Here is a 14,667-nt window from a genome sequence, read left to right on the forward strand (position 1 = left end):
GAGATCTCAGTTTTGGCAGATCTCAGAGGATGGCAGACAAGAGCCGGGGCCTGTCCAGAATTGAAGAGCTAAGGTGGAGAACCCACCTCAACAGCCAGGCTACCTGGAGGGCTCGAGCATCAGTGAGAGGGAGCAAGGAGAAAGCTGCCTATAGAGGGTCTCGAGTGTGAATCTAATTTAAAAGTCTACCACCACAGTAGGAGATTGACATACCTCTTAGACAGTGATTGATAGACTTTAAAGGCTAGATAATGATGCTTTAAAGGCTAGAAATAACAAGCTAGTTTTCATGAACATATGTGGAACATTCTATCCAACCATGAGAGGCTGCACATTCTATCTAACTACACATGGTACTTTTATAAAAATTGATGAACACACATCTCAAAATACTTCCAAAGGCTGATATAGTCCAGATTATATTCTCTAATCAAAATGTAATTTATAAGTTAATAACTTATAAATACTCATTCATTTGGAAACAGAAAGGCATATTTCTAAATGTTTCAAGGATCGAAATGGAAATAAAAATTATGAAGAACTGTAATAATGAAAAAAAAACCCTACATATCAAAAGTTGTATGCAGTGAAAATGGTAATTAGAAGGAAATATAAACTTTTAAATACTCATTAAGAAAAAAAACAACTGAAATTAAAAAGTTAAGTGTTCAATTTAAGCAGAAGAAATAAGATAATAAAGGAGCAGAGATTAATAAACAGAAAAGAGTGATATAATAAAATCAATAAAACCAAAAATAGACTCTTTGAAAAGATCTTAAAAAAAAACAAGGAAAATTCTAGTAACATTAAGCCAGGAAAAAAACAAAACAAAACAAAACAGGCAAATTCTGGTAAGGGTAAGCCAAGAAAAAACATTAGGAATGAGAAAGGAAGTGTAATGACAGATGCAGCAGAGAAGAAAAGAATGAGGATATTATAAAAAATTTTATGCCAATAAATTTGAAAGCTTAGTGAGAAAAGTGGAAAAGTTTCTGTAAAAATGTAAGTCATCAAAACTGACTAAAAAAGAAGACTGAATAACCCTTTAACCATTAAAGAAATGAAATGAGCAGTTAAAAATCTTCCCATAAAGGAAACACTGGGTACAGAAAGCTTTATAGGCATTTCTACTCAACTTTCGAGAAACTGGTACCACCAATTTTATTGAAACTCTTCTAGAAAACAGAAAATGAGGGAATTACCCTAAACCCCATCTACGAAGCTAGTATGTTAATAACCAAAGTTAGATGCAGTAGAAAAAAGTTAGTTACAGATTAATATCTCTAATGATCATCATTAATGCAAATTATACACAAAAAAGCTGCAAACTTAAACTAGTATTGTGAGAACATTTTAAATACATCATGATTAAATTAGACCTATACCAGGAATGCAAGTTTGGCTTAACAGCAGAATTCATCATATTAAGAAAGTGAATGAGAAAAACTACCTGCTAATCTCAACAAATACAGGAAAATAACTTATAAATTCAACAGTCACTCACAGTTAACAGCTCTTAGAAAATTAGGAATAAGAAGGAACTTCTTATACTTGATAAAGATTATCTACAAAAAAGCTAAAGAAAACATTTAATTTTGAAATGTTAGATGCATTTCTGTTAAAATCAAGGACAAAACAACGAAGGCCACTATCAACTTCTATTCAACATTGAACCAGAGGTTCTAGCCACTCTTATAAGACAAGGACAAGAAAGAAAAGGTATGTAGATTGGAAAAGAAACACTCACTGTTACCATTCACAGGTATTATTAGAATTAGAGAATTTAGGAAGGTGGCTACACCAGTAACAGAGAATGTAAATTGAAAAGCTATCATTTGTACTAGAAATATGTTATTGAAATAAAAATTTAAATAAAGGATGCAAAAGACCTCTGGGCAGAAAATTATAGTACTAAATTGAAGACAGTCACATGTCTGTAGATATAAAGACTCAATATTGAAAAGATGCCATTTCTTCCCAAAGTGATATAAAGACGTAAGGCAATTTCAATAAAACTTCTATGAGGTTCCTTGTGGAACTTGACCAGATGATTCTAAAATGTCTGTGGAAAGCAAGGGATGAAGACATTCCTAAGGAAGATGAATAAAGTGGGAGCTGTGAAGCTAAAGTAACTTAGAAGTATAGTATTCATTCAAGGACAGACAGAGAGACCAGTTCAACAGCAGAGTCTAGAAAGAGACCTACACATGCATGGAAACTTATACATGACGGAGTTGGTGTTGCCGATAACTAAGGAAACCATAACCAATTTTAAAAATGGTGTTGGGAAAATTGGCCATCCATATGGAAAAAAGCAGAATTGCATTCCTACCTCTTTAGTGTGAAGAGAAATGTATTTCAGAAGTATTAAAAACATAAAGTGAAACAAAACCTTAAAAATCCTTAGAAGAGAATCTAGGTTAATACCTTTTTTACCCTGGGATAGGTAAGGGTTTCTTAATCAGAGCCCCAAAGTGGTAACCATAAATGAAAGAGAGCTTGTTGGTTACATTAAATTAGCGACGCTTTTCATCGAAGGGAACACGCCTGCAGGTGTGTAGGCACGCCACCGGCAGGGGAGTCACGCCCAAGACTCCTCTGCATTCTCCTCCCACTTCCTGATGGCTGCTTGGTCCTGCTGTGGTTCCTCCTCATCTCCCTGGCTTGTCAGCATTGGAGGGTCCCAGGACTCCACTGTCCCCTTTCCATCTACCCTTGGACCAGCGGAAGACATCGCCTGTGCCCTGTGACCCCCAAGCGTGCCCCTCCAGCTCCCTCCTCCACATCCACATGCGGGCGCCTACCACACCCAAGAGCAAACCACCGATCTCCGCCGCCCCATCCCCAAGCCTGCCCCACCCACAGCCCTCCCTGTCTGTTCACAGCTCCTCTACCCTTCAGTTCTTCGGGCCCAAGTCCACCTCTCCCGCACCCCCACGCCACATCCACTAGCAAACCCTACTGTCTCCAGCTCTAAAGCACACTCCCAGGCCAGCCACTTCTCCCCTGCGCAGCCCCCGGATTGCTGCCTGCCTCTGCTCTCCCCTCCACCGCTCCCACTTGCACTCTCCCTCCACAGAGCCCATGATGCGATTGCAAACGCAAATGGGTCGTGCCACCTTTATGCTCAAAGCGTCCACCCTCACACCTCACTGCGCTCACAGGACCCCACTGGGCTCAGAGCTTCCTGGTCTCTGCGCTCATCCCCTTTGCTCTCCTTTTGTACGTTGCGTTCAAGGCCCACTGGCTGCTGGCTAGTCTCCAAGCTTCCGCTACACTGCCTTGTCACTGCAGCCCCTCTGCCAAGGACACTGCTCCCAGGTATCCACCTGGAGAGGCCCCTCTGCTCCCTAGGCCTTGACTCAAATTTGTCACCTTCTCCGTGAGCGGCCCTGACACCCTGACTTAAAAGTGCACCCCCCATCCCTATTCCACTTCCTGCTATTTGTTTCTTTTTTTCTCTTTTTTTGCCTCTATAGCATTTATCAGCATCCCACATACCACATACTGCCCACTCCCAGAATGTAAGCGCCACAAGGGCAGGGGTTTGCACACGGGCTTGCTCACAGCATCTCCAATGCAGCCTAACACTGATTGCTCCCCCTCCACCAGCACCGCCAGGCTGTTCCCTCCAGCGGTTCTGCTCGCTCCTGTTTATTCTCAGAGGCAGCTCCAGATGCCAGTCTGTGTCCGCAGGGAATCTTCCCCTGAGCCCTCAGTCTAGGCCAGGCCCCTGCGGTGTGCTCGGTGTGTGACCGTCCCTTCACAGCAGGCAGCAGCGTGTAGTACACACATAACGCACAATTAGTGTGTGCTGTCTCTCCCCTCCCGTGGGCAAGCTCCACCAAGGCTGGGAGCTCAGTGGGCCCCCGTGAATGAGTTAAATGAATAGCTGCATGCTGCCTCCAGAGCATTCTCCATGTGGCCAAGGCGGACAGCTAGGCACCTGTGTACCTGCTAGGCGATGGGGGGCTGGGGGGCTGGGGGGCCCAAAGTGGGGAGGTGCCAGCTCCCCCAGGCAAAGGTGTGGTCAGGAAAGGCTGGAGTGAGTGTGAAAGGGGGATGGACGCAAGGGGCAGGGGCAGGCAGAGGCAGCAGTGAGCAAGGGGGGAAGGCTGAAATCCCACCTGGTCGGAGGGGAGGGTCCCTGCAAGAGTCTGTGGTGTGTAGGGGATGACACAGAGGCCCAGAGAGGTTGAGTTACCTGTCCAAGGTCACGCAGCTGGACAAGGACAGAAGCAGAGTTAAAACCCAAGTCTGTCTGCCTGAAGGATTGTTTTGTTCTCTGCCAGCATTCTTCTCCTTTCCTAGGGATGTCCTTTTTAGAAATAACACATATGAAGGGTCCAGAAGTTTAACAGTTCCTTTCCTTCACATAACTGCATTCCTAAAGTCCTCATGGATTGCTATGGACTGATCTAAACTGGAGGCTCTCCCTGGGGCTCTGTCTTCCGAAGCACTGACCAAGTGGACCCACTTCCGCAGCCTTCGCAGAGCCACGAGGACCCATCAGCTGCCAGCTCCACCTGCTCTGAAAATTGCTTTCCTTTTCTGAAAGGTTAATTGCACCAAAAGATTTCAAACAATGTGCAACTTTCCCTAATTAGAGAGTTCTGTAAGTCAAGAAAGCCGGCCCCTCAGATTCACGATTATTAGTTTCGCATAAGGATGAGCGATAAGCTTTTATAATCTAGATAAACCAAGTCATGAAATCTGTAGTCCAATGCTGCTTAATTTGCCCATAACTGTCCCAGTGTCTTCAGCAAATTCTCTCGAATAATGGCAAGATGGGTCTAAACATGTGAAGAGTGTGAATTATTTCTGTGTCATGCTTTACCAGACACTGTGCTATCCAGCCAAGAAGGTCATCAGCAAAGCAATTTCATGCAAGGAGAAAACATATGGATCTCAGGGGCCTTTGCTTTCTGTTCACCAGGCTGTCATCCAGAAGCATCTTTCCCAAATACAGCATGATTTCTGCTAATCGTCACCAAACTTAAACCATGGTGTGTGCCAGAGTCTGATGTTCTTGATGATGCAGGCTGTATTTGAGATGTGTCAGCTTATTTTTAAAACACAGCATTTAAAAATAAGAACTTTATTTGGCGGGGTGGGGAGGGAGGGGTTGATGATTTAGGGATGATGGAATTTTCTTAGTGGACAATTAAACTCAAATTCTCTGTTATGAATGTCAGCGTGTCATAAATTGTTATCTATAATTACAGTAAAATTTTACTAATTTAGATTAAATGAAAACACTTTATTAGTAAAAACCTTTACCAGTGAAACTTTTATGAATTGGCCCCATAGAATAATAAATGCAACTGCATTAATTTTAAAGGCTCACACTCATTTACACTAATGGAGAGAAGTATTTGCAAATATAGATCCTGCTCGGTTTGCTCTCTGGGACAGAACCATTTGGAAATGGCACTTCATTTTGCATCGTAAAAATTATCATAGCAACATGCTTTTTAAAAAAAGGTGACATTTGAGGCAAGTTAAACATGCTTTTCATATCATTACTGTCTTTAACAAATTCATTTCTTAGGGCAATGAGTTCAGAGGTTCTGAGACGGTATGGGCGACGTGGGGGGGTGATAGTCACCCCGGCCCAAGCACACAGTCAGTCCTTGTTGGGTCTGAAAAGGTGGGAATGGCCCATCTTCAGAGGTGGAAGGGTGACATTTCCAGTGTCCAAGGGAAGATGCCCCGGGCCCCCAGGGACTCTGCCAAAGCCCAGGCAGAACCAGGAGAAGAAGTGGCGGAGATGCCTTTGTAAGGACGTTGGAGCTCATTTTTCCTCGGTGTTAATCGGTGGGGACGGGGAACGCTCGTTTGAGGCTTGGGGAGGGTTTGCAGCATGCGTTTTTGGGGTGAAGGGAAATCTGCTTCCTTCATTGCATCCCTGGGGCTCTGTGTCATCTGGTGGCATAGGGCCCCCACGGGGAATGTGGACACACCAAGGGACACCGTCCACCGTGGGGACGCGCTGCACCTTTTGGGCTCCAGGCGCTGTGGTGACACTTAGGCCACAGGAGGAACAAGGCCGTGTAGGGCTCGGCTCCTCCAGCCGGGGTGTAGTGCCTCGATGCACCCACGTCGGCGAGCACGGGCGCTGTCCTCCAAAGTGGTGTGGGAAACTGGCTTACCTGTTTCTTATTGTAAATGTTACATCTGCTCTATTGTAGATGCTGCAGTTGTTCCCTATTATAGATGACGTTGCAGTTCTGATAGCAAACAGCTGCTTGGTAGTTTCCAATAAACACGAGGTGGAAACTAGGGTCGAGGCTCTCAGTTCCAGAAGCTTTGGGTGCCTTGGTCCCATCTTTATCTCCTCTTTTGTATCTTTCTCTCTGTCTTTTATTTCTAAAGTTCTGCACTGCCTTCCCTTCAAGCCAACCTGTCGCTGAGCTGGCTTGTAGCACCAAAGCCCCAGTGGCCAGGTGGGCCCTGGCAGCGCCATCCAGACGGGAAGTGCCCATGGAGGCCAAAGAGGCCCAGGGCAGCAGCCTGCCAGAGCCTTCGAGCTAGGAAAGAGCCCAGTTCAGCACTCGAGGGAAGGAGACTGCCCCCTCCGGAGGAGCTGTGAAGGCAGGAGGGCCCAAGGGAGGGGCGGCTCTGGTCCATCTGCGGGCAGTGGAGAGGTGTGCTGCCTCTGGGCGGTGGGCAGTTCCAGCCTGCTTTGAGCAGCAGCCCAGAGAGTCTGACAGTGCTGCCAGCAGTGCCATGGAGTGGGGGAGTGGGGGAGGGGGAAAGGGGGTTGGGAGGTGTGGGGGAAGGGCAGCAGCAAGTTAAGTCCCCCTGCTCCTCACTCAGGTGGGGGGGAGACCCACCGCTCTCTTGGGATTACTCAGGTCCCAGAATGGTCCAGGGAAGGGGGAAGGACAGTGGCAGTTGGAGCTGAGGTTAATTTGATTTACTATTGATTTGGGGATATTTGGCTCTGATTGGAAAGGTACAGTTCATACCTGTTCCAAAAAGAGAAGGCACCCTTGGGTCTTCAGTAAGATGAAAGAAAACAGAAGAACTTCAAGTGTTTTACAGAGAGAGGCTGACCCATACCCCACGCTTAGGATGACAAGCCAACGCGCCTCTTACCTGTTCGTCCGTCAGGATTTGGACGTGCCGCGTGCAGATGGCTCTGAACTCATCCCGGGAGGCAGTGTTTGTCTTCATGGTGTCGAAGTTCTCAAACTCCTGGGCAATGGCGCTGTAGTGGGAAGTCACTGCTTTGCGGAGACACCCCAGGATGTCTCTCTCTGCCCTTTCCTTGGGAGACATAGGTGGCGGGCCTTTGGGCATTTTCTCAGCCCACTCAACAGCAGTCTGGACAAAACAGAATGGATAAGTGATCCATTTAATAAACAACAAATCACTCTTGGCTCTGGATGCAGTGCCCTGGCCGTCCCAGGGAGCACCAGTTAGGTGCAGAAGCCAAGCACAGACACGTGTAACGCAGATGCTGAGAGCAGGGTCTCAGTGTGGATCTGGGTTCAGCTGGACGCAAAGGCTGGGCGAACCGCCAGGAAGGAGTGGCAAGAGCAGGTCAGTGCCTGGCAGGGTGAGGCCAGGCGAGGTGGGGGCTCCTGACACGGCCAGGCCTGGGAGGCACACCTTTTCTTCTTGTTCACACTCATCCGCATGCCTTTGGGTTCACTTGACAAAGACGCAGAGAGTGCCTGCTCCATGCAGGAAGGGAATCAGCAGGGACCTGAGGCAGACCATTTTCCCTTGGAGACCTCAGTTTAATTGCTTAGTTTGCTGCAGTTAGAGTTCAAAAGGCAATTTTTGATGACATTATGCTGCAGCACAACTGAGTTCCCTTAAATCTGAAACTTCTCAAGACCCACAGGGATTCGACCCCTGGACAATGAGAAATTAGCTCAGCAGGAAGCTGTGCTAGAGTGGCCTCTCCAGGGTAGGCAGCTAACCGCAGCCTTGCTGTCCTGGGTTAGCTTTCTGCGCCACTCCTTGGGCGGTGGGTGCCTGGAGGGTGAGGTGGCTTTGCGGTCCTGATGATAATCAGTGCAGGCCAGAGGAGGGATGCACGCCTCAGCCTGAGTCCCTTGTCATTTCTATCTGGATATATTTTTCATCTATTTTCCTTGTGGTTACCATGGGGTTAAAAAATTTAACATCCTGGGAAGCAGTCTTGGCCCAGTGGTTAGGGCGTCCGTCTACCACATGGGAGGTCCGCGGTTCAAACCCCGGGCCTCCTTGACCCATGTGGAGCTGGCCCACGTGCAGTGCTGATGCATGCAAGGAGTGCCCTGCCACGCAGGGGTGTCCCCGCATAGGGGAGCCCCACGTGCAAGAAGTGCACCCCGTAAGGAGAGCCGCCCAGTGCAAAAGAAAGTGCAGCCTGCCCAGGAATGGTGCCACACACACGGAGAGCTGACACAACAAGATGATGCAACAAAAAGAAACACAAATTCCTATGCCGCTGACAACAAAAGAAGCAGACAAAGAAGAACACACAACTGCCGCAGGGGGCGGGGGGGGAGGGGAGAGGAATAAAATAAATCTTTAAAAAAATTAACATCTTAAATATATAACAATTATAGTTGATTTGATACCAACTTGACTTCAATAGCATGCACTAACACTGTTCCCATACCCTTTCATCCCCCCACTTTTTCTTTGTATGTTACAAATTGTGTCTTGGTTTATTGTGTGTCCAAAACCATAGATTTATCATTACTTTTTATACATTTGCATTTTAGAACCTGTTGGAGTGTTGGGGACGATTGGTGAGGGCGTGCGCTGAGATCAGCGATGCCAATAGCATGGCCGCCAGAGCGGAGCCCATTTCCTGGTTCTTCTCCCTCCCTGCTCCTTTGTTCTCTGTTCCCGCCACTGCCTAGGCTAACACAGTAACGCGCAGGCGCAAGGCGTGAAATTGAAGTCTGCCCTCCACCCCAGCAACGGCAACAGCCAGTCCCTGGACCCTGCCATTTCCCCTAGTGACAGCAATAGCCAATCCCTAACCGCCATCCCTCCCACTACCCCTCCCCTTCCCAAGAGTATAAATGCTTTGTTCTCACAATAAAACTTTGCAGCTTGATCCTCACCCTGTCTCGCTGTCATTCCTCGTGTCTCCTGTCTCACCATTCTCCTCCGCGCGACCACGAGCCCCCGTTCCCTACCCCGCTGGCCGGGGCATTCACATTGGAGGTAAAAAGAGTTACATACAAAAAATTCAATACAATAATACTGGCATCGATAATTACCCAAATGGTTACCTTCATCAGAAGTCTTTATTTCTTTAGGCCACTTTGAGCTACTGTCTAATGTCCTTTCCTTGTAAAGTCTGAAGAACTCCTTCAGCATTTCTTGTAGGGCAGGTCTAGTGGCGATGAACTCCTTCAGCTTTTGTTTATCTGGGAATGTCTTAATCTCTCCCTCACTTTTGAAAGAAAGTCTCGCTGGGTATGTAAGATTTGTGGTTGGCAATTATTTTCTTTCAGTACTTTATGCTTCAGCCCACTGCCTTCTTGCCTCCATGAATTGATGAGAAATCAGCTCTCAGTCTAACTGCGACTCTCTTGTTCATAACACATTGCTTTTTTCCTGCAGCTTTCAGAAGTCTCTCCCTGTCCTTTCATCTGACAGTCTGAGTAGTAAGTGACGGGGCATTTATTTCTTCAAGTCTATTCTATTTGGTGTTCTCTGGGCTTCTTGGGTGTGCATTTTCATGTCTTTTGCCAAGTTGGGGAATTTTTCTGTCATTATTTCCTTGAATAGTCTTTCTGCTCCTTCCTCTCTTCTCCTCTTCTCCTTCTGGGACCTCCATAATGCATATATTGGTGTGCTTGATGGTATTCCAGGGGTTTCGTGGACTATTTCACCTTTTCTAATTCTTTTTTCTTCCTGTTCCTCAGCCTGACTCATTTCCTTGTCTTGACTCATTGTCTTGTCTTCGAGTTCACTGATTCTTTCTTCTGCCAGCTCCAATCTCCTTTTGAAACCCTCCAAGGAAATTTTCATTCCAGTTATTGTGCTCTTCAACTCCAGTAGTTCTGTTTTTGTTTTTTTTTTTTTTTGAGGTACCAGGGACCAGGACTGAACCTGGGACCTCTCATGTGGGAAGCTGGTGCTCAACCATTGAGTCACACTGGCTTCCCTGAGTTGGTTTCCTCATTTGTTTTGCTTGTTTTTTTTTCCAGGAGGCACTGGAAACAGAACCTGGGACCTCCCATGTGGGAGGCAGGGGCCCAACTGTTGGGCCACATCCACTCCCAGATATTACTGGCAGTGGTAGGATTCAAACCCAAGCCCCCAAAGAGACTAGAGCCTTAACCCACCGCCTTTGACTGCTTGGCCACACTATTGGCCTGATTTCTTTTTAAAATTTCAATCTCTTTATTGAGATTCTCATATTGTTCATTCATTGTTTTTCTTTTTTCTCCCCTCCCCCCTGCTGTTTTTGCTGTCTGGGTCCATTTGCTGTGTGATCTTCTTTATCTATTTTCTCTCTTTTTTTTTGTTCTCTTCTCATCCTTTTCTTGTAGGATTCACCAGGATTCAATCCTGGGGACCTCTGATGTGGAGAGAGGTTCCCTGTCAATTGCACCACCTCACTTCCTGGTCTCTGCTGTGCTTCACCTTGATTCTCCCCTTTGTCTCTCTTTTGCTGCATCATCATCTTGCTGCGTGACTCATTTGCATGGGCACTGGCTCACCGTGCAGGCATTGGTTCACTGTGCGGGCACTGGCTCACCGTGCAGGCATTGGTTCACCGTGCGGGCACTCGGCTCACCACGTGGGCACTTGGCTCACCACGTGGGCTCTCGCATGGGCACTTGGCTCACCACGTGGGCACTGGCTTGCTGCGTGGGCACACAAGTGGGCACTTGGCTTGCCAGGTGGGCACTCAGCTCACCACATAGGCACTCAGCTTGCCATGCAGGTACTCATGTGGGCACTCGGCTCACTGTGCAGGCATGCTTTCTCTTCTTTTTTTTTTTTTTTTTTACCAGGAGGCCCCAGGGATCACATATGGTAGGCAGAGGCCTTATAACTTGAGCCATATTGTTTTCTTGATATTCTTTCATTCTTTTTATTTTCCTTCATCTCCTTGAGCATATTGAAGATCGCCTTTTTTAAGTCTTTGTTTCATTTATCCACAGTGTGATTTCTTTTTCATTGAGGTCTTTGGGATTTTTATCCTCTTCCTTTGGATGGGCAATTGTTTCCTGTTTCTTTGTCTTGTGATATTTTGTAGCATTTTAATATTTTACAATGTTAACTCTGGGATTTATTCCCTGTGATGTCTGTTCCTTGAGTTTGTATCCAGCTAGCGATATGACAAGAGATCTTCTTGAGTGCCAGGAGCTAATAAAACCAAGCAAACCTAATCAAGAAACAGCTTCCACCATCTTTGCAAATTGGCTCTGTCTTGGGTGGTGCTGTCCTTCAGAGTTCATCCCTCCTATCAGGAAGGCCCCCCAAGGCGAATGCAGAGTGCAGGGTCCTCCCTGCCTTTCCTGGGCCTGGGTCTTATCCTGGGCTTGTGTTTGCTAGTGGCCTTAGGAGCTCCCCTGATATGAGGTTTGAGTGCCCCCTCTATTTCCTAGGAGACAGGCCTTCTCCTTTTCCTGGTTGTTCTATTGCTGAACTTAAATAAAGCAGGTAAGCCTTTGCTCAGGGTATTCTTCTCAGCTGCTTCTTAGACCGTTTTCCTTGTCTCAAACTGCTTTTGACTGGAGGGCAAATTCTGTAGGGATATGGAAGGGGGAGCAGGACAAAGAGGAGTTTCCCAAGTCAGTTTTCCAGCTGGAACAAAGCCAGGGATCCACACAGGGAGTACCTGCAGTCTCTTGCCCTGGGAGGGGATAAGGGAAGGGCCGGGAAGGGTGACAGGAGCTCCTTCCAGGCTCAGCCCCTGCTGCCAGCTGTGAGAGTGGAGGCTAAGTGGTGGTAACTGCTGCACACAGAGAGGAATTTATTGGTATTTACCATAGTTTACAAGCTTCTTCCTCCTGCTCTTTCCTGGATGCTGTACAGGGTTCTAGTGGACTTGAGTTTCAAAATAGTTGACTCAGATAGTTCTTTCCTGTTTAATTGCTGTTCTGGTAGAGAGCCTGACTGTTGGAGCTTCCTACTCCACCATCTTCCCACAGTCCCCAGAAGCTTTTGAATATATTCATTAGGAACCACATGAAAAGCAAAAAAATGCCTATTTTTCATTTTGGAGAATAAAAGTGGTATTACTGATGCCTTTGATGCATTGTTAGAATTAAAGAATGTGAAAGTACTTCCCTAATACTGGGTACTTGGGCATTTCCCTAAACATTTCCAGGGACTCAGGTATCCCTGGTGCAGCAGAACCCCTTCTGGGTGTAGCCAGGCCTCTGAGTCCATCTTTCCTTTGGTCAGGCCGCCAGGGCCTGGGGAGGAGGGGACCCCAGGTGAACATACCTGTGGAGTGTGCTGAGGGACAAAGCCCACCTGAAGAGGCGGGAGTGCTGCAGAAGAGTCTGGACTCTGCCTCTAACTGGCTCTGAGGTCCTGCACCAGCCACTTAGCCACTCTTTTGCCTCAAGTTCCTCATCTACCCAGTAGGAAAAAAGACCTTTCTGCAACGGCATATGTGACCACTCTCTCAAAATGTTAGATGGAAAAAAAACTGGAAATACTGTCATCATAACAGCAGATATAGGAGAATTTTAACCACATATTATATGCAAACTTTGGTCAATGTATTTTAAACTCTGGAAGAAACTGGATAGTTTTATTGCAAAAAAGAGGCTAGTAAATTAACTTAAGCATCAGAATGCCTGAATAGACAGGTAACCACAAAATAAATTGCAAAAATTGTTGAAAGATCTACCATCTATCATTAAAAAGGTGGTAAGTGTAGATGATTTCAAAGATAAGCAATATCTAACCGTAAAGGAATAGACACAGAATAGTCAAATTATTTAAGAAACAGATATATATATATATTTATATTTAATTATATATATAATATTCCAATTCATTGTCTATATCCGAATACAAAATATGATAAAGGAAACATAAGAAAAAATAAAACCAATCTAATTAATAGATATTAATGCAAAGATTCTAAATAAAGTATTTTGAATAGCTTAGTACTATATTAAAAAATGACACACCAAGATTAATAGCATTTATTCCAAGAATATGTATGCTTCAAGAATTAGCAAATCTTTCATTTCCTTATATTAGCAAAGGTCCTATATCAACAGATGGCAAAAAAGCATTTGACGAATATCACTGATCATTCCTGATTTTAAAGAAAGGTATGGAATAAAATGGATAAACTATATAGAAATAAAATGAACACCTTAAGTAGAAGAGAATAATCAGACACTATGCAAACATATTAAATATGTGAAATGTGTGAAAAAGTGAAAGCATTTTAAATGAAGTCAGGAACAAGATAGGAATGCCCACCATCACTTCTATTATTCACATTTTTAGAGACTCTAGCTTTTGAAATAAAACAAGAAAATCAAACAAACAAGTGTTGAAAAATAAGATTTATCATTATTTGTAGATGTGACTGTATGACTAGAAAATCTCAATAAGACAATTTAGGAAAGTGGTTGGATTGAACCTAAAGATACAAAAAAGTAATACCAATATTTTACAGTAACTATAACTAGCTAGAAGTTGAACTGGTAAAAATTTCTACTTTCACATTAATGACAAAGCTATTGCATGCCTTGGAATAAATTCTTTACAAAAGGCACAAGATCTATATAAAGAAATCTATACATATTTTATTAAGATTATTGAAGTCAGAATGGAATAAATGCAAAGTCATTTATGTTCCTGAATGTTAAAACTAAATTTCAAAAGATGTGGCCTTTTCTAAATTAATAAATATATTTAATAAAATTCTAACAAAAATCTCAATGAATTTTTGGGACTTTGTTTGGCAAATTTATGTTAAATAGAGAAAAATAAATATATGTGAGAATTACCAAAGAATTTTTGAGAAATTCTAGGAATAAAGTTTTTGACCCACCAGATCATAATAGTATAGCTAGGATTAGAAATATACAAATAAATCAGGGACCATTTACTCTTGATATTAGTGAGTGAGAAATAAATCTTACCATGGCTGAGCCACTGCATTTTAAGGCCTATTATTAATGTATTAATAATAATAATAATTACTAATGTATCAGAGATAAGTAGGGCATACTTAAAAATAATCTTGGGTAGGGAGGCCCTCTTAAAACAAGACAGAACAAACAAGTTTCATAATGGAAATTTTTTTTTCTCAAGTTATTGACTTCTCTCTCTTTCTCACTATCTCTCTGTATCTCTTTCCTGGATCATTTCTATGAGCATAAAATATAGTATATTATCTTCCATCTTAGAAACACAGAAAAAAACCTACTTTGACCCTGCATCTCCCATCAGCTACTGCCATTTACAGCTCCCCCTGACAGCAAGGATTTCCTGCTCTCTCTGGAACCCACTGCCCTCAGGCTTGGAGCCTTGAGACAGCTTGTCAAGGTCACCAATACTGCCTCGTGGTGAAACCCCATGGCGAATCAGTCCCACTGGGCAGCAGGGTTGGCTCCCCCTCCGTGACCTCCAGTACAGGCATTCTCTTGCAATTCCTCCCACCTTCCTGGCTGCTCCTTTCAGGTTCCTTGCTGGTTTCTTCTCACCTTTCCACCTCTG

At 44.7% G+C, this 14,667-nt stretch overlaps 1 protein-coding gene across 2 annotated transcripts in view; it reads right to left on the bottom strand.

The window, feature by feature from the left end:
* The window catches only part of EFCAB6 (EF-hand calcium binding domain 6), a 294,900-nt gene that overhangs the window by 18,503 nt on the left and 261,730 nt on the right, over positions 1-14,667 (bottom strand). For both annotated transcript variants that reach the window (XM_071219103.1, XM_023588220.2), the window contains one exon: positions 7,102-7,329. In XM_071219103.1, coding sequence (XP_071075204.1) covers positions 7,102-7,329 — 228 coding nt within the window. The remainder of the gene's footprint in view (positions 1-7,101; positions 7,330-14,667) is intronic.

This window comes from Dasypus novemcinctus, chromosome 12, assembly GCF_030445035.2.
Source record: "Dasypus novemcinctus isolate mDasNov1 chromosome 12, mDasNov1.1.hap2, whole genome shotgun sequence".
NCBI lineage: Eukaryota > Metazoa > Chordata > Mammalia > Cingulata > Dasypodidae > Dasypus > Dasypus novemcinctus.